General features: G+C 44.7%; 1 protein-coding gene across 7 annotated transcripts in view; it reads left to right on the forward strand.

The window, feature by feature from the left end:
• LOC124005245 (rho guanine nucleotide exchange factor 2-like) overlaps positions 1-26,153 on the forward strand; it is a 57,033-nt gene that overhangs the window by 7,820 nt on the left and 23,060 nt on the right. For 2 of the 7 annotated variants that reach the window (XM_046314317.1, XM_046314319.1), the window contains exons 2-6: positions 446-702; positions 3,068-3,257; positions 3,726-3,966; positions 4,903-4,942; positions 5,049-5,316. In XM_046314317.1, coding sequence (XP_046170273.1) covers positions 446-702; positions 3,068-3,257; positions 3,726-3,966; positions 4,903-4,942; positions 5,049-5,316 — 996 coding nt within the window. Of the gene's footprint in view, positions 1-445; positions 703-3,067; positions 3,258-3,725; positions 3,967-4,011; positions 4,389-4,902; positions 4,943-5,048; positions 5,317-14,914; positions 15,216-26,153 lie in introns of those variants that run through there. The other 5 variants (XM_046314318.1, XM_046314321.1, XM_046314323.1 and 2 more) reach the window with 5 other exon arrangements.

Consider the following 26,153-nt stretch of genomic DNA (forward strand, 5'->3'; position numbering starts at 1 on the left):
GGTATCTTTTTGCTTTGACGTGACCTCATCTTGTTTCCATGACAGCATAACAAGCACAACATGCAAACCACCTAGAATGAGTTAACAATTTAGGAGCAACTTGAACTTTTGAACTCCTCAAAATCTAGCATGTACTAAATTGTCATTATAATCTAATAGTTGATTCTGTAGCTGCCATGAGGTGTATTTTTTAAATAATGAATTGCAGTGAAAGTATGAATTAAGGCCTTTACATAACATCTGTCCATTCTCTCGCACCCTTCCTCTTTCTCTCCCTCTCTCACCCTTCCTCTCCCTCACCCTTTACATTACATTTAAGTCATTTAGCAGACCTTATCACCCTTCCTTATGACATCCAGTGGGACAGTCACTTAACATCCAGTGGGACAGTCACTTCACCCTTCCTCCTTCTCTCCCTCTCACCCTTCCTCCCCCTCTCTGCCAGATGATCGCCACACCTCCTCACTCCCCTCGTCTCCCAGGCTCCCCGTCATATCTGGGAGGACACTGCGTCCCCTGTCCGGCCCCCCCACCCTCCTCCCCTTGCCCTTCCCCTCCCTCCTCTCCCTCCTATGGAGGGGTCACACTACGTCGGACCCCCCCCTCCTCCTGTCTCACACACACTCTGGACCACCTCCGCAGGCACAGCTGGCAGCCTGGAGCCATGATGTATGGCTGTCCCCCGCAGTACCAGCAACGCAGGTAGGTGGCGCACTAACGACCAATACTTACTAGTCCAGTGGTCAACAACCCGCTTTAGGTACAAGACTACAAGTTGCCCGTAGACACAGATCTAGGATCAGCTTACCTTTCCCAAATCCTAACCTTTATCATTAGGGCGGGGAAACCCAAGGCTGACGTCACATCAGTGTTGAGGGTAAAGGCTGACAAGATGGTGCCGACAGAGAAGGGCGACATCTTACGAGTTCTAACTCAACTTTGCTATATAGTAACTTTCAAAGTGTTTATCTTGACCTTTTTTGTACAGAAAGTTCATACTATTATTACATATGACCGCCAACCACTTCTGGACATCAGTTACTCACACACACTACATTGACACTCCCACACACATTCACATACACTACACACACACACATAAGCTCACACACACACGCAAACTCACACACACACACTTTTACACACATAATTTGCTGCTGCTACTCTCTTCTTTATTTTACTCTTATTATTATCTATCCTGATAACTACTAATTTTACCCTGCCTTCATGTACATATTTACCTCAAATAACTCCTACCTTTAAACTGCATCGCTGGGAAGGGCTCGTAAACAAGTATTTCACGGTCTACACCAGTTGTATTTGGCGCATGTGACAAACAAAATTGGATTTAGATTTTATTTGAGAGTGAGATAGTGATTTGAGGTAAATGCACAGCTTGCAACTCGACCATGTTCCTGGAGGGCTGCGGAAATCTGGGAGTGAGCTGTGTAGGAGTATGCTTGCTATGTTCTAATATTTGTTTTAGGGATTGGCTGATCTAAGACCAGTGCTACCAGTATATAACTTCCCACACATATAGTCAATGCTGTTGTTATCTCTGGCATTCCTGCTCTAACTGCTGGTGTTCTTATCAGTGCTGTTTTAGCTGGCCCTCTCCTACTCTCTTATTTGCTCATCTCTTCTGCATTTAATTCACTGAGCATGGCAATGTTCTTTCTCTTTTCTTGTAGCTTGTCCCTCTCTCTCTCTCTGTCTTTATCTATCGTTCTTTTTTTCCACCCATTTATCCAGGATGTTTGTTACAATTTTTCAATTTTTCATTATTATTTTTTTTTAAATTCACTAACCCTTCCACCCCTCCCCTAATTGGAGTAAACGAATGAACAACAACACTTAGGCTTCTACTTCCCGCTTATACATACTATATAAATGTTATGGACACAATCAATTTTACAATAGTTATCTTTTCAAATCAAATGGATTTATATAGCCCTTCGTACATCAGCTGATATCTCAAAGTGCTGTACAGAATCCCAGCCTAAAACCCCAAACAGCAAGCAATGCAGGTGTAGAAGCACTCTTTTGATTGTTTTTACTCCTTTCTTTCCTCTTCTTTCCTCTACCCCTCCCGTCTATTTCGAAACACCATCCAGTTTGATTTGCCTTATATTTGTAACTGTGCTGTTTCACAAAAGTTCTGAACCTATATACACTACCGTTCAAAAGTTTGGGGTCACTTAGAAATGTCCTTGTGTTTTGATTGTTTTTACTCCTGTCATTCCGCCAGTTTTATTGCTTCTTTAAGCAGGACCGTTTTCAGCTGTGCTAACATAATTGCAAAAGGGTTTTCTCATGATCAATTAGCCTTTGAAAATGATAAACTAGGATTAGCTAACACAACGTGCCATTGGAACACAGGAGTGATGGTTGCTGATAATGGGTCTCTGTACGCCTATGTATATATTCCATAAAAAATCTGCCGTTTCCAGCTACAATAGTCATTCACAACATTAACAATATCTACACTGTATTTCTGATCAATTTGATGTTATTTTAATGGACAAAAAAAGTGCTTTTCTTTCAAAAACAAGGACATTTCTAAATGACCCCAAACATTTGAATGGCAGTGTACATTTTACAGACACAGGCTACAATTTGGTTTCCATTGTCTTTTTCCTGACATCTGACATGCAAATGGATTTTAACAATATTTTGGAGAGAAAGCAGGAGAGGGGGAGGGAGACAAAGCAGGACTATAAGTGCAGCCGCCAGCGAATAAAGTCAGGTCATCAACACAACGTACTCTCAAAAACAAGAAGAGAGTGAAATCACTAAGCTACAGCCTCACACACACACACACACACACACACACACACACACACACACACACACACACACACACACACACACACACACACACACACACACACACACACACACACACACACACACACACACACACACACACACACACACACACACACACACACACACAAGCAGGATGACTGACTGCTGCTTTCTCCATTAGACCTCTACTCCCCTCCTCTCTACTCAGCTACTCTGTGACACTACCCTCTCTCTCCCCCTCCTCCCCTCTCTCCCCCAGTGTGAGTCTGGAGGGTTTTGACCCAGAAGAAATGGAGCGGGTGCTCCTTGGAGCCCTGGAGGGGTCCAGCAGAGGGGGGCGGGACCCTCGCCGAACCCCCATCACCTCCTTTGGCCAAGAGCTGGGCTCCCTGCTGTCACTCACGGAGGAGGAGGCGGGCTGCCAGACCCCGGTCTTCTCCCCATTGGAGGTGAAGCTAAGTCCAGACTGATGGGATTGAAGCATCATATGTGTGTGTGTGCGCACGTGTTTGAGTGTGTGATAAATATAATTTGCTAACATGAATGAAGATGGAAGACTTGAGATAAAGTAACCTTATTTAGAGCACAGACAGTAACACACACAGACAGTAACACACACACAGTCACATGCACACATGTCTCCTGCAAGCAGTGGCAAGCACGTCTTGGGTTATTTTGTTGCAAATACACACAGCCTCTCACTGATGCTCTTGTCTTTGTTTATTATGGAAAGAGCCGTTTATACACTCAAGTCATACACTCTATCTCTCCCTCCGCTCTCTCTTGCTCTCTCCCCTCTATCTCTTCCTCTCTCTATCTCTCCCTTCTCTCTCCCCTCTATCTCTTCCTCTCTATCTCTCTCTCTCTCTCTCTCTCTGACACACTGTGGCCCTTGTCTCTTGTCTGTGGTGTGTTAGGAGCAGTCGTCTCAGCTGCAGGGCTTCAGTGCCTCCGCTCCCTCCCTGTGTGCCAGTCCCAGTCTGCGCCAGCTATCCAATGCCAACCTCCACCATCCAACTCACACAAACACTGATACACACTCTTCGACACCTCATACACACCCCTACACACACTCACAAAACCACCAGCATCATCGTCATCAGCCTTGCCATCGCTCCTACTCAAACTCCAATTCCATCTCTCAATGCCACTACCAAGGTAGGACAGTAGGACTCTTCATTTGTGAGTGTGTGGAGACTCTCCTGACTGTTTGAAGGGCAGATATTAGTGTGTGTGTGTGTGTGTTCCTATCTGTGTGCAGCTATGCGGAAGTCTTCTTCCTGTGTTTGTTCTCACTGGGGGCTGCTGCTGCCGTCGTTAGCCACGGAACAGAAAGCGCTGTGTTCTCAGGCTCTCCTATCTCCTCTCTCGCTCTCTCCATTTCACCTTTTGCATGTTCACTATTCATCCTTTCATTCCACGGCATCAGCAGAGATCGTTTTAATCACGCCTTGATGGTGTTAAATCAACTGTCTCGTGTTGTTTCATCCTTGTCTTTCTTCATGCATTTGTTAACTCTTGGTCACAGCCATCGTTTGGATTAAACGTGTTTGCCAAGAACCTGCAGAGCAGAGAGAGAGGTTTGTCACTTATCAGGCGATGCACTTCAATCTATCTGGGATCTTAGGTGTATGTATGTATGTATGTATGTATGTATGTATGCATGTATGGAGGGATGGTTTTGAGGTAATGGGATGACTAAGTTTGTTTCTGCTTTCTGCCTCTCTCTTCCTCTCTGTATCTATCTGTCTTTCACTTTCGCTCTCTTTGTCTGTCTCTGTCTCTCTTTCTCTCTTTTTCTCTTTCTCTCTTTCTCTCTTTCTCTCTTTCTCTCTTTCTCTCTTTCTCTCTTTCTCTCTTTCTCTCTTTCTCTCTGTCTGTCTGTCTGTCTGTCTGTCTGTCTGTCTGTCTGTCTGTCTGTCTGTCTGTCTGTCTGTCTGTCTGTCTGTCTGTCTGTCTGTCTGTCTGTCTGTCTGTCTGTCTCTCTCTCTCTCTCTCTCTGTCTCTCTCTCTCTCTCTCTCTCTCTCTCTCTCTCTCTCTCTCTCTCTCTCTCTCTCTCTCTCTCTCTCTCTCTCTCTCTCTCTCTCTCACAGAGTCTTCCCTGGGCTCTGTATTTGGGGGTTCCACACAGAGGTGAGTTGTCTCTCTCTCTCTTCCTGATGGCCTGTGTTCACTAACAACCCTATAGAGCACATGATCTCATCTGTGACTGAGTGCTTTTTGTCTCACATCCCCATAGTAACACACCTTCCTCTAAGCTGAACGCCAACTCCATCTTATGGAAGGATGTTTCTCTTCACCTCTTTCTCAGTGTGGATGAGGAGCTTGGTGAGCTGTGGAGGCAGGAAGACAGGCAGCGGCTGGGTGAAGAGAGAGAGAGGCGGAGGGAGGAGAGAAGGACGGAGGGACTGAGGGGTGCTCCCCCCGGGGAGGAGAGGGGGGAGAAGACGGGAAGCCCTCTGGGACGCACCTTCAGCTTCCTGCGCAAGATGGCTGGCCAACGCAAGGTGAGAGAGTGAGAAAGAGGAGAACGTGGGTGTATTGTGGGTGCATGTGGAGGTGACCCTGTCACAGCTGTCACTATGCAGTAGAGTACTTGAGTAGAGTGCAGGACCGTCTCGAAGGACAGAGAGTTGGAGTTTGGTAGTAGGCTAGCTTTCCCCTGCAGTGTCGAGTCCCAGAGAGGAAGTGACCATATCTGCTTTATTTAGATTCACCTGTGAACCACCTCCGGTAACAGTTCTGGCAAACATATGCTATTTAATAACACAATGTTACAGCACTGATATGCAGTTGAAGTCTGAAGTTTACATACACTTAGGTTGGAGTCATTAAAACTCATTTTTAAACCACTCCACACATTTCTTGTTTACAAATGATAGTTTTGGTAAGTCGGTTAAGACATCTACTTTGTGCATGACACAAATACTTTTTCCAGCAATTGTTTACAGACAGATTATTTCACTGTATCACAATTCCAGTGGGTTAGAAGTTTACATACACTAAGTTGACTGTGCCTTTAAACAGCTTGGAAAATTCCAGATAATTATGTCATGGCTTTAGAAGTTTCTGATAGGCTAATTGACATCATTTGAGTCAATTGGACTAGTACCTGTGGATGTATTTCAAGGCCTACCTTCAAACTGCCTCTTTGCTTGACATCATGGGAAAATCAAAAGAAATCAGTCAAGACCTCAGAAAGAATTGTAGACCTCCATAAGTCTGGTTCATCCTTGTGAGCAATTTCCAAATGCCTGAAGGTACCACGTTCATCTGTACACACAATAGTACTTAAGTATAAACACCATGGGACCACGTAGCCATCATACCGCCCAGGAAGGAGACGCGTTCTGTCTCCTAGAGATTAATGTACTTTGGTGCGAAAAGTGCAAATCAATCCCAGAACAACAGCAAAGGACCTTGTGAGACGCTGGAGGAAACAAAAAGTATCTATATCCACAGTAAAACGAGTCCTATATTGACATAACCTGAAAGACCGCTTATCAAGGAAGAAGCCACTGCTCCAAAACCGCCATAAAAAAAACCAGACTACGGTTTACAACTGCACATGGGGACAAAGATCGTACTTTTTTGGAGAAATGTCCTCTGGTCTGATGAAACAAAAATATAACTGTTTGGCCATGATGAACATCGTTATGTTTGGAGGAAGAGGGGAGGCTTGCAAGCCAAAGAACACCATTCCAACCGTTATGCACAGGGGTGGCAGCATCATGTTGTGTGGGTGCTTTGCTGCAGGAGGGGCTGATGTACTTCACAAAATAAATGGCATCATGAGTAAGGAAAATTATGTGGATATATTGAAGCAACATCTCAAGACATCAGTCAGGAAGTTAAAGCTCAAATGGGTCTTCCAAATGGACAATGACCCCAAGCATACTTCCAAAGTATGGCATAAGGACAACTAAGTCAAGGTATTGGAGTGGCCATCACACAGCACTGACCTCAATCCTATAGAAAATGTGTGGGCAGAACTGAAAAAGTGTGTGCGAGCAAGGAGGCCTACAAACCTGACTCAGTTACACCAGCTCTGTCAGGGGGAATGAGCCAAAATTCACCTAACTTATTGTGTGAGGCTTGTGGCAGGCTACCCAAAATGTTTGACCCAATTTAAAGGCAATGTTACCAAATACTAATTGAGTGTATGTAAACTTCTGACCCACTGGGAATGTGATGAAATAAATAAAAGCTGAAATAAATCATTCTCTCTACTATTATTCTGACATTTCACATTCTTAAAATAAAGTGGTGATCCTAACTGACCTAAGACAGGGAATTTTTACTGGGATTAAATGTCAGGAATTGTGAAAAACTGAGTTTAAATGTTTTTGGCTAAGGTGTATGTAAACTTCGGTCTTCAACTGTATGTACAACAATGTTGTCAAAGCAGTAACCACAACAGTATTATTCATTATGTTGAGCGAGGCGCTCTCTCTTGTGCTGCTTATCTTATTAATGACGATATCTGGCTGAATTACAACAGGATCTTTTTTTTCTTGAACCTTTTACTGAACTAGGCAAGTCAGTTGAAGAACACATTATTATTTACAATGACGGCCTAGGAACAGAGGGTTAATGACAGATTTGTACCTTGTCAGCTCAGAGATTCGATCTAGCAACTTTCGGTTACTGGCCCAAAGCTCTAAACACTACCTGCCGCCCCACCTCTTGATTTTTTGAAGAACATTTTAAAGTGTTTGTTCTAGTGGGTTGGCAGTGTTTACTTTGTGTATGTGTGTGTGTGTGTGTGCGTGTGTGTGTGTTTGTTGTAATGACAATCTTTAAACAGCAGGGGAAGACTCTGTTCTGTGAGTTGGATATGAGAAGTGAAGTGGAATAAGCAGCACTGTGGACCTCAGCAGGATGATGTATGGCCAAGTTGATGATTTAGGCATTCCACACTTGAACTGAACTTGGGTACAGCTGGTGTTCTTGTGTGTGTGTTTTTAGTGTCCTACTAATCTCTGGTGGACAGACGGACGTCTCATAACTAGCATCAAGCTTCTGATGCAATTATGCAGGATTTAAATTCTGGGTTTCAGAGATTACTGTCCTACTAATAAGCCCGACCAAAGAGCAGTATGCACCATCACACTTTTTGGCAATTGTCTATTTTCTTTTGACATGTAACACCCTCGTATACATCAAGTTGATGTATTCTTGTCTGTATATTGTTCAATAATTTAAAAAAAATTAAAAACAAGGGAGACAAAAAATAGTAATTCATAAAAGCCCTACCAGCCCCTCTGACCACTCTTGCGTGCGTCCCTGATTTAAGATCCACTGGGTTGCCAGATTCCTTAGAGGTCCTTATCATGGGGGTTGCCAGATTGTGCCCTCCATCTCAACTGATTAGAAGTCTCAGTGATGTCACAGGGGCGTGGCTGTGATTTTGATGATCATTAGTTCATTTACGCGATGACACCATCGCCTCCGACGGCCTGTTAGAGACCGATAGCTGCTGGCCCTGTTTGACGGAGTTATTTCTGAAACAACATCCAACCTCTCTCTCTGTGTGTGTGTGTGTGTGTGTGTGTGTGTGTGTGTGTGTGTGTGTGTGTGTGTGTGTGTGTGTGTGTGTGTGTGTGTGTGTGTGTGTGTGTGTGTGTGTGTGTGTGTGTGTGTGTGTGTGTGTGTGTGTGTGTGTGTGTGTGTGTGTGTGATGTGGTGTAACCAGGTATGTGGGGTTTGTCCACACCCTTGGTGCTGTATGTTTAGTGGCTCCTGGACTCCAGACCATAAGACAGAAAAGAGACAACAAGGGAGAAAACCCAGAAGAGTGAAAGAACAGCAGTCAGAAAGAAAGAGACCGAGCTCACTTTTCCAGACCTTTCCTCTCTACAGCAGTTATGAGCTCTCTCTCCCTCAGTCTCTCTGTCTCTCTCACTATAACATGTGACGTCTCAAGAAGTCAGCATACTCTGGAATGTGAATCAGTCCTGTGTGCTTCTACTGTGTGTCTACAGGACTGTCTGTATTTCTACTGACCTCAGTGTTATACAGAGCTGGCTGATCTGCCTATGGATGTTAGACAGAGACATCTGGTGGCTTTAGATTAAGCCCAGTACTCTCATAATGATAATATGTCATGTCTTTCAGACTGGAGGGAGCTGAGAACAGAACACATTACAAGATCACAAGTCTGTTATTCATACACTCTTAGAAAAAAGGGTTCTTCGGCTGTCCACATAGGAGAACCCTTTTTTGGTTCAAGATTAAACCTACATTTGGTTCCTGGTTAAAATCATTTTTTTGGTTCCAGGTATAACCCTTTTGTGTTCTATGTAGAGCCCTCGGTGGAAAGGGTTCCACGTGTATTTAGTTTAGCTTATTAAATTGACAATTTAAAGAAAAACAGCACATAAAAGTGGGCTGTTATAGAATCTGGGACTTATTTCAATTGAGGTCCTCTTGAGACAAGATGGCGAGGCAAGATCAGTTAAACACAGTTAAACACAGTTAAACACAGTTAAACACAGTTAAACACAGTTAAACACAGTTAAACACAGTTAAACACAGTATGGCAGTGAAATAATAAAACAAAAACAGACACATCATGTTACATCATAGGGGTTATTCATATGGTCACAGAAGACATCAAACACATTTTAATTTTATTTTTAAAGCTGCCCGGGGAGGATGTTGTTTTTTATGGGCAGAGGCAACCCAAACGGGTTCTACATGGAACCAAAAGGGTTCTTCAAATGGTTCCCCTATGGGCACAGCCAAAGAACCTTTTCAGGTTCTAGATAGAACAAAAACGTTCTAAGAGTGTACCTGCACAAATATGCATTCTACTACTCTGAACAAAAATATAAACGCAACATGAGTTACAGTTCATATAAGGATATCAGTCAATTTAAATCAATTAATTAGGCCCTAATCTATGAATTTCACATGACATGGGTGGGCCTGGGAGGGCATAGACCCCCACAAAAGGGCTTTATTACAGAAATAAATCAGCTGTCCGGGTGGCTGGTCTCAGATGATCCCACAGGTGAAGAAGCCAGATGCGGAGTTCCTAGGCTGACGTTGTAACGGCTGTCGTAGGTGGAAGAAGGTGAGGACCAAGGTGCAGTGTGGTACGTGTTCACTCCGGCCGCAAAACCTGGGGAGGGTCTGGGCTGGCGTCTGTCCGCGGTGGCGGTTCTGGCGCGGGACGTGGACCCCACTACACCATAGTCTTGGCCCACTTAAGTGATGCCTTGGGAGCGGCGACCCTCACTGCCGACCTCGTACTGGGGACCCTAACAGCGGGCCCTGAATAGACGGGAGACTCCGACAGTGCCGGACAGGCGGGAGTCTCCAGCAGCGTCGTAGTGAAGGGCGACTCCGGCAGCGCCTGACTGACGGGCCGCTCCGGCAGCTCAGGACAGACGGGCGGCTCTGGCCTGGAGAGAGAACTTGGAGAGAGGAGACTGAGAGAAAGCCTGGTGGGTGGGGCTGCCACAGGACCCACCAGGCTGGGGAGACCTACAGGAGGCCTGGTGTGTTGAGGAGGCACCGGATGGACCAGGCTGTGGGGGAGCACTGGAGCCCTGGTGCGCAGCCTTGGCACCACTCCTCCAGGCTGGATGACCACTTTAGCGCTGACCATCCAGAGTGCAGGCACAGGTTGAACCGAGGTGTGGGTGAGCACTGGAGATCTGGTGCATACTACTCGCACCTCTCCCTTAGGCTCAATGCACACATTCGCCTGGCACGGGCGGAGTGTAGGCATAGGACGCACTGCACCCTCTCAGTGCCCCCGAGACACAGCACGCAGAGCCTGCACAGGATAAGCTGAGCCGAAACGGCGTACCGGAGACCAGACACTCTGAGCCGGCACAGCATGGTCTGGCTGGATGCCCACACTCGCATGGCACTTGCGGGGGCTGGCCTATAGTGCCCCGGGCTATGAGCTCATACTGGCGACACCGTGCTCTTGACCGCATAACACGGTGCCTGACCAATACTGCGCTTCTTCCCGTAAGCACGAGGAGTGGGCTGAGGTCTACAACCTGATTCTGCCACACTCCCCGTGTGCCCCCCACATTTTTTGGGGGCGGGGGCTGCCTCTCGTGTCTGTCGCGCTGCCGTGCTACCTCCTCATATCGCCGCCGCTCAGCTTTAGCTGCCTCCAGTTCTTCCTTGGGGTGGCGATATTCCCCAGCCTGTGCCCAGGGTCCCTTGCCATCTAAAATCTCCTCCCATGTCCATGAGTCCAGAGAACGCTGCTGATCGATACCACGCTGCTTGGTCCTTGGTTGGTGGGTAGTTCTGTAACGGCTGTCGTAGGTGGAAGAAGGTGAGGACCAAGGTACAGCGTGGTACGTGTTCATACTTTTACTAATGGAACTGAACACTGAATAACAAAACACAGAGAACAACCAAAACAGTTCTGTCTGGTGCAGACACAAAAACAGAAAGCAAACACCCACAACCAAAATGGGGAAAACAGTATGATTCTCAATCAGAGACAACGAACGACACCTGCCTCTGATTGAGAACCATACCAGGTCAAACACATAGAAATATAACCACATAGAAAAAATAACATAGACTACCCACACCAACTCACACCCTGACCAAACTAACACAAAGACATAATAAAGGAACTAAGGTCAGAACGTGACAGACGTGGTTACAAGTAGTCTGTGATTGTGAGCCCGGTTGGACGTAATGCCAAATTGGAGGTGGCTTATGGTTGAGAAATTATCTGGAAATCGCTCTGGTGGACATTCCTGCAGTCAGCATGCTAATTGCACGCTCCCTCAAAACTTGAGACATCTGTGGCATTGTGTTGTGTAAAAAAAAAGCTCATTTTAGAGTGGCCTTTTATTGTCCCTTGTACAAGTTGCACCTGTGTAATGATCATGCTGTTTAATCAGCGTCTTGATATGCCACACCTGTTAGGTGGATGGATTGTCTTGGCAAAGGAGAAATGCTCACTAACAGGGATGTCAACAAATTTGTGCACAGAATTTTAGAGAAATGCTCTTTTTGTGTGTATAGAACATGGTATGGGTTCTTTTATTTCAGCTCATGAAACATGGGAACAACATTTTACATGTTGCGTTTATATTTTTATAGTTGATATTTGTTGAGTAGGAGGAAGTTAGGAGGAAGTTATGTTTGTAGATTGACACGTACCTCGCTTAAGAGCAAACGCATCTGGACAACATATATCTGGGTTTTGTTGGTGTGTGTCCACTGTGTCCCATTGAGAGAAAGAGGAAGTGTGTGTGTGCTCAGCATCATTTATTGGTGTTGTGTGTGTCTCTCTGTGTTTAACAGTGAATGTACTTAACAGTTTTACGTTAAAAAAAGAGGTATTTAATAGCTCTTGGCCAAAGTCACACCTCTATTTTCCCTTCATTCCTCATTCCCCCTCTGTTTTCCCTGCTTTCTCTCTCTCCATTAGCTTAATCTCTCTCTCTTTCCCAGCTGGGCAGTTACTGCTTCGGGTGGCAGGATTGCATCAGCAAGCCGGCTTTTCTCCTCCGCTATCCCTCTCTCCCCAGCCCCCCCCCCTCTCTCCATCACTCCACCCCCACTCCTCCGTTCATTTGTCTCAATCCCACCCCATTTTCCTCCCTTGCTCTCAATGCCTCCCCTTCTCTGCGTATTCTCTCTCTTGCACCCCTTTCTGTTATTCTTCTGTGCCGTCCCTTCTACAGTCCCCACTCCATTTCTCTCCCTTTGCGTTTCTCTTCACCCTTTCATATATCCACTTCTTCCTCCATCTTTCCATAATTTTCTATTCTCCCTCTCCCTCCCATCTACAGTGTCTGATAATCTCTCTCTGCTTCCTCTCTTCATCTCTCTTCATCTCCCCTTCTACTTCCCTCTTTCCATCTCGCTATCTCTCTCTTCACCTGTCTTTATCCCACCCCTTCTACCTCCCTCTTTCCATCTCTCTATCTCTCTCTTCACCTGTCTTTATCCCCCCTTCTACCTCCCTCTTTCCATCTCTCTATCTCTCTCTTCACCTCTCTTTATCCCCCTTCTACCTCCCTCTTTCCATCTCTCTCTCTCTTCACCTCTCTTTATCCCCCCTTCTACCTCCCTCTTTCCATCTCTCTATCTCTCTCTTCACCCCTCTTTATCCCCCCTTCTACCTCCCTCTTTCCATCTCTACTATCTCTCTCTTCACCTCTTTATCTTTATCCCCCTTCTACCTCCCTCTTTCCATCTCTCTATCTCTCTCTTCACCTCTCTTTATCCCCTTCTACCTCCCTCATTCCATCTCTCTCTCTCTTCTCTACTTTTATCTCCCCTATTCCAAATGTCCATTCTGAGGTAGTAGGAGTTTAAACAAACTGAGGCAGGCAGAACAGCGGATATGAAACCCATAAAGAAGCCTGCGGAGGTCCAGAGAGCATTAGCCAAGCAAATATACCCTTCCTGATTAAAGCTGTCCCCCTATCGCACCACATCCTTTCCATATCGTCTAATATCCTATCATACCAACATGTTCACTACTAACTGCTCTTCGTCTCTCTCCTCTGTCCCTTCCCCATCGTCACTCTCTTTATCCCTCGCTCTCTTTGTTTTCCATTCGTCATATCGGAAACTATGCGAAGGGGGATGTCATGTTATAGATGCTTATAACTGTTTATGAGGACTCTTTCGCTAAATGACATGCTCCTCTTTTCTGTTTTGAAAGGGAATACTGTTGCATCACGCTGTTACACATTTTCTCATTATCTAACACACACACACTTTTTCTCTCACTCACTCTGTAATGTGAGGCGTTGTTGTCTCCCTCACAATAACTCTTCAGAGGGTTAGTGTGTGACAGTGACACTGTGTGTGTGTGTGTGTGTGTGTGTGTGTGTGTGTGTGTGTGTGTGTGTGTGTGTGTGTGTGTGTGTGTGTGTGTGTGTGTGTGTGTGTGTGTGTGTGTGTGTGTGTGTGTGTGTGTGTGTGTGTGTGTGTGTGTGTGTGTGTGTGTGTGTGTGTGTGTGTGTGTGTGTGTGTGTGTGTGAATGAGTGAGCGAGTGAGTGATGTTGGGTGACTATGGTCAATAGAAGTATTGTACTGTATCCAACACCTGTGTGCTATCTCATATCATACCACCCAAGTGCTGCCAGGCATCGCACACACGTGTGTGTTTGGCCATGTCGGAAGGCAATTGGTATCAGATGAGGACTCATGAAGAGAAGATGACGACCTGAGAAGACGGAGGAGGAGCTGGAGAGGATCACAGTGGAGAAGGAAGGATGCAGATAGCCCTCAACTGAACCAGAGAAGAAGAAAGAGAAACAGAGAGTGATAATACATAGTGCTCAGAGAGGTGGAGACTGGGAACGGCCAGTAAAGTAGAAATTGTGTTGAAAGCAGAGCAAGAGACTGAAAACAAGTGGGAGGATGAAGAGGCAAGGTCACACAGGCACAGTCCTGTTAGAGAGAAGGAATGGTGTGATATTGCAGTTTGGAGGACAGAGTTGTACAGAGATCCATTGGCTGTGGGTGCACGGTTGGGCGTTTTCCTCTCTCATTGCTCTCTAAATTTAGCCCTGGGTCACTCTTAAGTGCCTCCTTGATTAACCCGCCCTTCTCCCTCTTTTCCTTCTCTCCATCATAAAAGTCCATCTATTCCTTTACTAGTCTTCTCTTTTCCTTGTTATATTCCCAAATACATGAACCATCTCCAGTCCACATTTTGCCTTCAAGGCATCACCTCCCAACAGATGGTTCCTCTTCCATGCATTGCCCAAATGGGAGGTTTTCACGATGTGTTTGCCACGTCAACAGGCCAACTCACATTATGTGGCTCAAGTTGCGCAGCGTGGAAATTTCACACAATCTGAAATGTGCTGTAAATGTACAGTAAACCATAGGGGGCAACCATAGACTGTACAGGGGCACAACTCATTTAGCGAACCCCTAAACATGAAAGCTTGGTTTACACACCAAGCAACCTTCACCTCTAGAGGTGTGGTTCAAAAAATATAGCCACAATCTGATTATTGGCTTTTGATTACGTCTCTTTACCCAGTGGGCGGGTTAAGTACTCAATACTCATCTGTGGTTGGTGAAAAGAATTAAAGGCGGTGTTTTGCTCTGAATGTTCGCTCCTCCTCCCGAGTGCTGAGTTCGAGTTTCCTGCATGAGAAAATGTTCAGTTGTTCGTCGAGGCGTGTACTCCGACATATGGAGAAAAGTTAACGGATTCGCCCTCCATGCGCTATTATCTGACGCCGCCTGTTCCACTGGAAACATCTAACTGTCATTTTATCAACGTTTATGAAAATATTGTAATAAAGGGAAAGAGAAGGATAGGAGATCACCTTTGATTTAAATTGAGGATCATTCTCTGTTGATCCCGTCCTCGTTATGTCCCGTGTCACTGAACCGCTGCCAAAAACGCGTCAAGAGAGAATGAAAGAAATCAATTTACGGGTGAGTGAATAGTCATATGGCTAAATAACTGTTCAATAAAGTATTCAATAGCATAGATAATACATTTACATTTTCAATTGCAATTTGTTCAAATGTAGTAGGCCACTAGTAGTCTATATCAATAGTTCTGTAACATGGGTTATTCTGACATGTATAATAGCCTACATGTGTTTATTATTTAAATAGATCATGATGATGTCTTTACAGTAAAATACTGCAATGATTTGGAAATCCCCCATTTACTTACCCCGGGTATACCAAGATGAGTGGGGACTCCTGCTTTGTATGGTAGCAACTGGCAATGTAATGAAACAACCTTTTAATAATGATTTAGGCTATTATTAAGGCTAATGCTTTTGTCTTCTTTGTCAATGTTTGTCCCGCACCTTGCATATCATAGAAAACCATATCGCTTGGCAAAAGGGTTGCATAGTGCGGCACAGCAGCCAAAGCTTGAGACCCCGAACATGTTGTCGGTGATAGAGGAAATCGCTTGGGGGAGGGGGGAAAACCGCAAGTGTGTGTGTGTCATTGGTCTAGTCGTGGACTATACGGAATATTACGGATCAATAATATGTCGAACAGTAATTGCAATACGATGCAGTTATGCTATTAGACACATGACACGTATTCAAAAATTGTAATATTGTTCAACTGTTTTCTGAGCGAATCCGTTGCAAATGCTCTACAACGTTATACGTCAAAGAGATGCCTATAGCCTATTCTTATAATCATTGTATTTGTTATAAGTCTCCGGGCTCTGTCTGTCTTCGCCATGTGATTTGGTTGCTGCAGCATGATGATAAGGATACATTGTCTCTGTTTCGCAGTAATTGTATCAAGCACTCTGAAAGTGACGAGTGGAATATAGCACAGTTGTGGATGTGTGTTGCCGTCATGTGCTGCAGAGTACTAGGTCACACACATATACTAACATATCCAAATTGAAAAAGTAGTTTCTCAAATACACTTGTAAAAAAGAGGTGCTATCTAGAACCTAACAGGGTTATTTGACAGTCCCCGTAGGAGAACCCTTTGAAGAACAATTGCTGGTTCCAGGTAGAACCCTTCCCACAGAGGGGACAGTCGAGAGAACCCTTTTGAATCTAGTTTTTTCTGAGTGTATGGTATGGCTAAAAGATCAGAACGTTGAATGTGTTTGTGTTTACAGATCACTCCTTGTCTTGTGTGTCTGAGTTCTACTAAACATGCGTGGTCATGCTGTTTACTGTCCCTTCACACCTGTTTAAATCAGAAACATTTCTACAAGTTCAGCATCCGTTTAGTCCACATGATCTGTTCACTTCCCGTTCCCAGCCTTCTCTTCTGCTCCACTTTGGATCCAGATCTGGACCAGCTCTTATCTTCAACAAAGTCCCCATAGTATCATTTTAATGCATGAAATATTTTGGCTCTATTTTATAGTCTTAGAACACGGCAATAGTACATATCCCTCCTCTCTCTGCGTTAGCCTGCCTGCCCGCCCCCCCCCCCCCCCTGGGGAGGGAGTGTATAACCTGTTGTCTTGTGTTCCTAATCTTTGACAGGTTATACAGGTGTAATATGCTCCTCTTGCTTTATGCCTATCATTATTGCAGCAGTTTTAATTCATCTTACTGCTTCCTGATCAGAAGGTAAAGTGTGTGTGTGTGTGTGTGTGTGTGTGTGTGTGTGTGTGTGTGTGTGTGTGTGTGTGTGTGTGTGTGTGTGTGTGTGTGTGTGTGTGTGTGTGTGTGTGTGTGTGTGTGTGTGTGTGTGTGTACAGCGAATGTGTGCTACTATCTCTGTGTGATGTGTACGGTGAGGTTGGTCTGTGTGTATACTATGACACCTTATCTCACTGCTTTGTGTGTGGTTGAAGTCAGAGCTCAGATGTTTACAGGTAAGTTCCTATGGAAACACAAGTGTCAATGTAGTTCTGTCTTGTGTAGCCTTTTGCTTGGTTAACCTGTAATGGGGAAGGCCACAACAGAAGGTTTTGTTAGAGCAGGATCATGGAGAAAGTACAGTTGTTGTGAGCATAGATTGTAAGACCAAGCCAAGTAGTCAGAAGTCCAAATGTAGAAAAACATATTCTCCACTGGCAACATTACTAGCTTAAATTCCAGTGTGTGTGTCATTGTGTGCAGGGGAAATGTTGGTAGTTGATGCCCACTGAGTCAGAGAGGTTAGTATGAGATTTCCGTGTGTGCATGCATACGTATTTGTTTGAATGTGAACACGTGTGTGTGTGTGTGTGTGGGGGGGGGTTTTCGCCTGACTGTGGGATTTCAGCCTTTTGGCCAAAGCTAATTTAGCATCTCGGTGTTGTGACCCCCACCCCCACTAGAACAAGCAGACCCAAACACACACATGCCAGCAGATGTGACTGGCGGAAAGGCATGAGGGCTGGCATGCATAGTCACACGGAGCCACATGCCAATACAAACTCCTAGTGCCAGACAGTCACATATGAAATACCCCAGGGCTCAATGTCTACACATACACAGACACATGCGCACACACACACTTCTGGTCTGTGTGTATGTGTGAGAGAAAGAGATTTGGCATTGGCATACATTCAGATCAGCCAGAAATCCCATGTTTCATGCATTTCACAACCCAACCCTTTCTTTTCTCTTGGGGGTTTCATTGCTGTTCATTGGACCCTATGCACCCCAGCAAAGTTGCACATCATTGGGTAGAATGTGGGGCAGGACAGAGAAGGGATTGTGACATATACAGCCCTGGGGGAAGATGAGAGATGGGGTCTGAGTGAAAGAGATGGAATGAGAGGGAGAATCGGAGAGGTTGGGAAGGGATAGCGGACGATAGAGAAAGATATTGTGCGTGTGAGAAAGAGGGAGGAAGCTCTCTTGTCAGTTGTCACAGGGTCTCTATTGTACCAGTTGGGGAATGGCTCTGACTGGTGGGCTTTAACCACATCATCTCTCCCTCATTGCTGTGCCAATAACTCACTTCACACTGAAGTTACTTTAGATATATTCTATATGTTTAGGGCTTTGTTATTGCCAAATTGTATATCAGAGTTTTAAATCTACCTGGAGGACTAATATTATGAGATGTGTAGTTGGCTGAAAGTGTCTGGGTGAGTCAGAAAGACAGGAGGTGAGTCAGTCCTTACCTTTTTGGTAATCACATTTTGAGGGCGAGTGTTTAATTTGTGTGGGTTGCTCAATGGGTCGACAGGCATTGGGCACTTGTGTTGTCGTATATCTGTTTGAGACAGGCGAGGAGTGTCTGTTTGATCAGCCTGTTGTAGTCTCATTATGTGCTCCAGTGGTCGGTGCCTCCAGGAACAATAGCCGGGAGTCTGAATGGAATACCTACACTCACTCTCACGCACAGAAATGCGTGCACGCACACACTCCAGTTGTCAGACTGACACACTGCGCTCTTTCCTTAAACCCAAGGCCATAAGCTCCCTAATCTTAACGAAGCCTTTGATCATGTGACCTCAGAAACCTGCAATCTAACCCTCACTCTTCACTCCCCCCGGTATGCCAATATGACTTATGACCTGTAACCTTTCCTTCTTCAGATCTGCAGCCCAATGAAGGGAGACAGACCGACACCATTGAATTACAATGGATAGAACATACCTTTTTTTTAGGGGTTGATGCAAAAACAGTTGTTACAGCAAATCAAGTCTGACATTTGTTAAGTAGAACACATTAACTTTAGAAGCATTTCTAAACCTCGAATACACAACAAGTTTGCATTTCCTGTTGTGCAGAACAATTCTCAGCAACAAAAGAATGATCAAATTAAGATCCTACATCTGTGTGTGACATGCTGAAAGACCACAATAGAAGCAGGGAAACAAGTGAGCGGATGTCATTATTTACTCTTTAAACCGAATATATATATATATTTTTAAATAATGTTCTACCTAGTCAAAGTGGCATGTAGCCTTCCAAATGGTTATTTATTTAGGTTAAATGGTGACCTGTTGGTTCCATTCATGGTATTTGATATGGGCCCAGTACTAGATCAGCTTCCATTTCAGACAGTGCCGTAGAGGGGCCATTCTTCAGACTCATAAAGTGGGCATGCATCATATGTCTGCAGGCCCAGGAGTAAGGAGTGCCCAGTTAATGTGCCTGAACCGCTCAGTCATGTGACAAAATAGAGAGGGAAGGTTAAGGGCAGAGGAAGAGAATGAAAGAGAAAATGGGAAATAAACATCAACATCTCGGGCCACGTTCCCTTGCTCCCTAGTGAGAGTGAGAAGTGGTGTTAAAGTCATTGAGAGGATGGAGAGCTGGTCCAAGGCTTACTGGATAATGGTTACGGTTCGGATTGGGCAAAGGTGTGTTTGGGATGATAGACTGTAGGCTTGTAGGCCAAGGGAGGTCTGGGTAGAAAGCAGCAGCTGAAAGGTGTGTTTGGGATGATAGACTGTAGGCTTGTAGGCCAAGGGAGGTCTGGGTAGAAAGCAGCAGCTGAAAGGTGTGTTTGGGATGATAGACTGTAGGCTTGTAGGCCAAGGGAGGTCTGGGTAGAAAGCAGCAGCTGAAAGGTGTGTTTGGGATGATAGACTGTAGGCTTGTAGGCCAAGGGAGGTCTGGGTAGAAAGCAGCAGCTGAAAGGTGTGTTTGGGATGATAGACTGTAGGCTTGTAGGCCAAGGGAGGTCTGGGTAGAAAGCAGCAGCTGAAGGTTATTGATTGGTTATCCGATTTACTAGTTCAAATCCTATAACTTGAATTACCTCATAAAGAAGACAATTGGCCTGTATCAATGAACAAGGCCTTTCTTTGTGTTTGGTGGGGAACATGCTTGGTTTCAACTCTTCCAGCTTTTACAGACCAATGAGGGTCAGGTAAATGTAGCATGTTTTTTTTCACTCTATTTGTGCGAATAGAGTGATATAATAACTGGTGTGCTTTCAGAGCTCTAGGGACAGCAAGGATCCGGTTACAGGCTAGTGTGTGACTGATGCTGACAAAGCACCTCACCTGTCCCCCCCCCCCTCTCGCTCTCTCACCCTCTCTTGCTCTCTCCCTCCATACAGCACCTCCCTCTCTGTCCACCTCACCAACACACACATCTCCACAATGGCTTTCTCAAAGGTTGTAATATGAGAGGAATGAGAAGTAAATTAGAAAAAGGAACGGAGAGGGAGAGAGGTGATGTGGCAGAGGGAATTAGAGAGTGGGTGGTTTGGTTATAGTTTGGGTGGGTAGGGGGTCGGGGGGGTGGGTAGGGTGTCGGTGGGGTGAAAAGCCAGACAAACAGACCATACACTATACAACATGCACGCACACACACAAACACTTGTGTTCATGGGTTACTACTACACACACAAACACATGGGCACACCATCTCACCGTCTGTCGACAGATCACACACGGTCATTGTGGTCACCAGTGTGTGACTGCACCTGTGTCAACAGTGTTGCTTTAGGGGGCTGTGAAAACGTTCTTCCAGTCAGCCTGGTAACAGACCATGGGTTCACCTCACAGCTGTTGACTAGACTGGCAGGGGAATGGACCAATCACATGTGGAGGGAGGAGAGAAAGTGAGAGAGAAGGAGGATTAGAGATTGAGGAAGAGGAGAGCGACAGGTTTGGCTGGCTACTCAGCCACATGCTCCAGCCAAACGCCATGCTATGTTTCTTCTCGGCGGTCATAGAGCAGGGGGGAAGACTCAGTTGTCAGGCTAGCGAGTAGTTACAAAAGAGCGGGAGGAAAGAAAACATTTAGGAGAAATAAGGATAGGTGGAGGGGTGCTTAGTAGTCTGTAGGTAAAGGACTTTGTGTAAGGGGTTTGGGTGTTGCAATAGCTAGCATTTTATTACAGGTGTTTTCTTTGGAGTCTTAGCATTGCCTTTGTGAAACCCCCACTAGAGGTGACTGAGTGGGGGTCAGGTGTGGAACCCAAACTAACTAAAGCCAGAGTCACAGGAAGTGAACTCATCAGAGAGCTTCTTAAAACAAACAACACCCTGTGTGAACCTGATGACCAGTCAATAGCCCCAGTGCCCCCCTCACACTCCCCCTGAGTGGCTGCTACTGGGTTGAGTCTGCTACAGTAATTACCCAGCAGACTGAAATACTGTAGCTTCATCACATTATCCTGTCTTTCATAAGCACTGATCTGAATAGGATTACTAGTGAAAACCTATCTAGTCATTCTTATCAGTGGGAAATACACAAAATGAGACTATAAATTAGGGCTAGATTCAAATATTGATATAATGTTGTCCAAAATGTATATTGCAATATGTAACTGCATAGATTTTTTCCCCCCGATCACTAATATAAATTAATATTAGCACAAAGCATGTGATGGCTCTCTCTGACCATGCTGAAATGACTGTCTGGGCATAGATGGTTATCACAGCTGGAGCTGAAAGGACCTGGCCTACCATCTGAGCTCTGTCTCCTCTCTCCTCCGTTCTCATCACAGACAGACAAAAAGGCACTCTTCTTTCAGGGATCATCATTTTGAATTGAAGCGGTGCACTAAACTGGAATATTGTTCAGTGAAAACAGCAGTAACCCTAAATGCCCAGATTCCTCTGTTTGGTAGGCTAACAAAGACCAAGAGCAATCCATTTTATGTTTTGTCCTGGGGTCACCGACAACGATGAGACAGCCTATAGGGAGGAGGTCATAGACCTGGCCGTGTGGTGCCAGGACAACAATCTCTCCCTCAATGTGATCAAGACAAAGGAGATGAACAGGAAAAAGAGGACCGAGCACGCCCCTCATCGATGAGGCTGCAGTGGAGCAGGTTGAGAGCTTCAAGTTCCTTGGTGTCCACATCACCAACAAACTATCATTGTCCAAGCACACCAAGAAAGTTGTGAAGAGGGCATGACGAAACCTATTCCCCCTTAGGAGTCTGGAAAGATTTGTCATGGGTCCTCAGATCCTCAAAATGTTCTACAGCTGCACCAAGCTTCCTGCTATCCAGGACCTCTATACCAGGCGGTGTCAGAAGAAAGGCCTAAAAGTGGTCAGACTCCAGCGGCTCTGCTACCGCACGGCAAGCGGTATCGGAGCGCCAAGTCTAGGTCCAAGAGGCTTCTAAACAGCTTCTACCCCCAAGCCATAAGACTCCTGAACAGCTAATCAAATGGCTACCTAGACTATTTGCATCCCCCCCTCTTTTACACCTCTGCTACTCTCTGTTGTTATCATCTATGCATAGTCACTTTAATAACTCTACCTACATGTACATATTACCATATTACCTATCCGGTGCCCATACACATTGACTCTGTACCGGTACCCCCCTGTATATAGTCTCGCTATTGTTATTTTACTGCTGCTCTTTAATTACTTGTTACTTTTATTTCTTATCCATATTTTTTTGAACTGCATTGTTGGTTAGGGGCCTCGTAAGTAAGCATTTCACTCTCCTAATCCAATTTGTTTTGATTTAGTTGATAGTTAGCAACATTTTTTAAGGATTAAATATGTTTATTGATTATGAAAACAGATTTCCCCAGATTAAGATGCTTCTGTTATTTTATGTTGTAGTGGTAGAAATAAGACCTAGGGGAAATAATTGTAACCATAAAACATTGGTATGTGGACTCCTACTGGGCAACAACTCTCTCTCTCTACTGTTTATGAGTGCCGTACCTTTTGTAAGGAATTGTTCCATAAGTCAGTTTGTGTGTGTGTGTACAGATGTAGGATCTTAATTTGAGCCAGTTTGGTACAGCAGGAGAATAATCCTACAACAATAGGAAATGTGAGTTATTATGTAGATATAATGAATGGACATTGATATGTTTTTCGCAAAGGGAAAATCAGGTCTGAAATTTCTAAGTGGAAATTACAAACATCAGAAGCCTTTTAAACCTCAAATACATTTCAAGTTTTAAATCCTACATGTGTGTGTGTGGGCGGGGGGGGGTGTAGCTGTACTTGTTATTAATTAATGTGCCCTTGGGACAGTCAGGTGCTAACTAGGGGGCAGACATTTGTTTTCCCACATAACTGTGTGGGCTCGCCTCACATCATCAAGGTCATAGTGTACTAAGCCTCATGATGGATGCCATCTGTCTCTGATACAGATGTAGGATCTTTATTTGATCACTCTTTTGTTGCTGCAAATTTTAAATGCAAACTTGTAGGTTATTCAAGGTTTAAAAGGCTTGATTTGCCCTACAAAATATTTCCATGAATTATGATCCACATTTCCTGTTCATGCAAGGTTATTTTCCTGGTGTAGCAAACTGGCTCAAATTAAGATCCTACGTCTGTAGTCTCCTCTCCTACAGGAACATGCAAAGGATGGACACGTTCACACTATTATAATGACCACCTTCCCCTGCTACCACACACATACAGCACACAGATACTATATCCATGCCTCCCCTTTGCTGCCACACAAACACACACACACACATGCATGCACGTACTGAATGCACACACATACACACTAAGATGAGAACTATGGATCCACACACTCAATGTATTTTTCCGATACATTTAGTAACCCTTAGGATAGAGTTCTAAACACATCCAGTAGTTCTCTTCCCCAGTGTCTCCAGTTTCTCCATCCCTCTTTGTGTTCTTTGTCTGCTCTCTATTTCTTTGTTCCTCCATCAATACACGCTGAAATCCAGTTACCTGCTAGGCTCTCTCGCTGTGTCAGGTATTCTCTTCTCCTCGTTTGTTTCCTCGCCACATCACTCTCTCTATCTCTCTACCTCTCTCTGGGGTTCTCTCTCTTCCCCCTGTATCCGTTTCTCCATCTGTCTGCTTTTTCTCCCCCCCCCCTTTCATCCCAGATGCATTTATTTCTCACTTAGGTCTCTCTTTTTCTCCTTCAGTCGTTTCAGCCTCCTGCTCTCGTGGGTCTTCCCCTCCAAGCCTCTCCCTCTTTCCTAGGTATCCCTGTTTCATTCTCTCTCTCCCTCATACTCACTCTCTCTGTTAGATGACCTAAGAGGAGATGGAGGAGGACTTTTTGTCTAGACAGAGAACACCTTGAACTTCACTCCTTTTTTGGGGTGTTTAGGCAGAGACTCTCCATGTTGCTATTGACGATCTGATCAAGCTGTGACGCTTCGTAGTGTAGCTATTCCATCACTCTTTTTACTGTCATTCATACGTGCTATGGCGACTGGTGACTGCTGTTCACAAAGGTCGTTCTGAGGATATTTAATTAATCATTAGATATCATTTTTTTTCACTCTAAGCTGTTGGTGTCATCTGAAATGAGAAAGACAACAGACAAGCACATTGTTTATGGCCCATTAACCAGGGCTCTTCTCTCTCAGCCTCTCTCTCTCTGCTACAGCGGACAGTAGCAAGCACACTCTCTCCCATAAGACGACCTCCCCCCCGCCCCCTTCCTCCTCTCCTAGAACAGAGGGACTGCCATTAAGCCTCCGCTCTTCACGCACGACACGGGGTTAACCTGAAGGAGATCCTGGGCTTCCGCAGACCGATTGTGTCGCAAGCAAAGGCAAAAAGGGCTTTGTTCTCCCAGTGTATGTCCACATGCTGACTACCACTAACTCTGTTATGGCATGTCAATGGGACTTTCCTGTGATGTCGCAAGGACAGCCCTTCCTGCCCGACACACCTTGGTTTAGTTTGATGAACTCAAATAGAGGCCGTCTGCACAATGGCTTTTGACTGTTTACATATATCATTTGAGGAACATAATCTCATTGGGGACCACTGGCATATGTCCCCCGTAAATTTCGAACTATATCAATAGTGTCACGTTTACATTTGTTTTCAGATTTAACTTCAGTTTCTGTATGCATTCTAGTGTGGTATTCTGGGAATCCTTTGTGCACAAATGACTTTCTGTCTCATCATTAGTTAGTGATGTCATTCCGAGGTTAGTTGACCACTTATTCACCCCTCAGATTAGACTGCGCTGATCGCGCTTCAGTGAGCTGGCGTCACACAGTTGAACCCTTCTTCTCCTTCAGGTTGTGTGCTCTCTCTACATCCTGGGTTGAAAGTGGGTCGGCAAAAAGAATACATGACACATAAACAGAGGAGAGGAGAGGACACAGCCGAAGCTATTCAGTCAACCGGAACCAGGATCAGCCAAGCTTGTTATTGCCTGGCTGTAATAACTTATGACTACACTCTGTGGATAATGAGTTTACTTAAGGGAGAGCAATAGTGGGCGTACACATCAAAACAAAGCTATATCATTTATTTTAGCATTGAATCAGTGTTATGAGCTACATGATGTGTAATACATGATGAATGTATTTACAGTCTTAATGCATTTTTAAACATTGTTTTATTGAACTTTTTATTTGTTATAAGTTAATAAACATTTGTGTTTACAGCGTCCATACTATAGTTCCCAGTCATTTAGTTAGTAGAAGGCCTATGGTTCAAATTTCTAGTTGATTAGAACTTCCCACTGGGCACCGACGTCATTTCAATGTCTTGTTTTGATTTACATTTGGTTGAGTTGTCAACTAACTTGAATTCAACGTGAAATCAACAAAACATGTAACCATGTCATTGGATTTAGGTTAAAAGTTGGGTGGAAAAGGCCTCAATTCTGTCACGCTGATGACTTTTTACAAATCCAATCAGTTTCCCACGTTGATTAAACGTCATTACATTCAATCTTAGTGTTAAAATGACATGGAAGCAATGTTGATTCAACCATTTCTTTGCCCAGTGGGTTGTCACTGTTCTTTACTTAAACTACATTCACTACATATCCAGTTATACAACAGAAAAAATGACTAAAATGTCTGCTAAGTCAGTCAGACTGAACAAAATAGTTTAACAAGCTCTCCTCTGGCTCCACTGCCTTATCCATGAAACAGGAAGTCGGTATAATGAACTTCCGGTGTGTGATGTCAACACTGAAGCACTAGCATGGACATTTTGGCAGAATTACTGAGACAAAAACGGCTTTTTACAAAAATGTCTGGACTGTGTATACAAACCCATTTCCAAACTATGTTTTTCAGGCACATTGTGA

The sequence above is a fragment of the Oncorhynchus gorbuscha genome, linkage group LG19 (genome assembly GCF_021184085.1).
Source record: "Oncorhynchus gorbuscha isolate QuinsamMale2020 ecotype Even-year linkage group LG19, OgorEven_v1.0, whole genome shotgun sequence".
In the NCBI taxonomy this organism is placed as follows: Eukaryota; Metazoa; Chordata; class Actinopteri; order Salmoniformes; family Salmonidae; genus Oncorhynchus; species Oncorhynchus gorbuscha.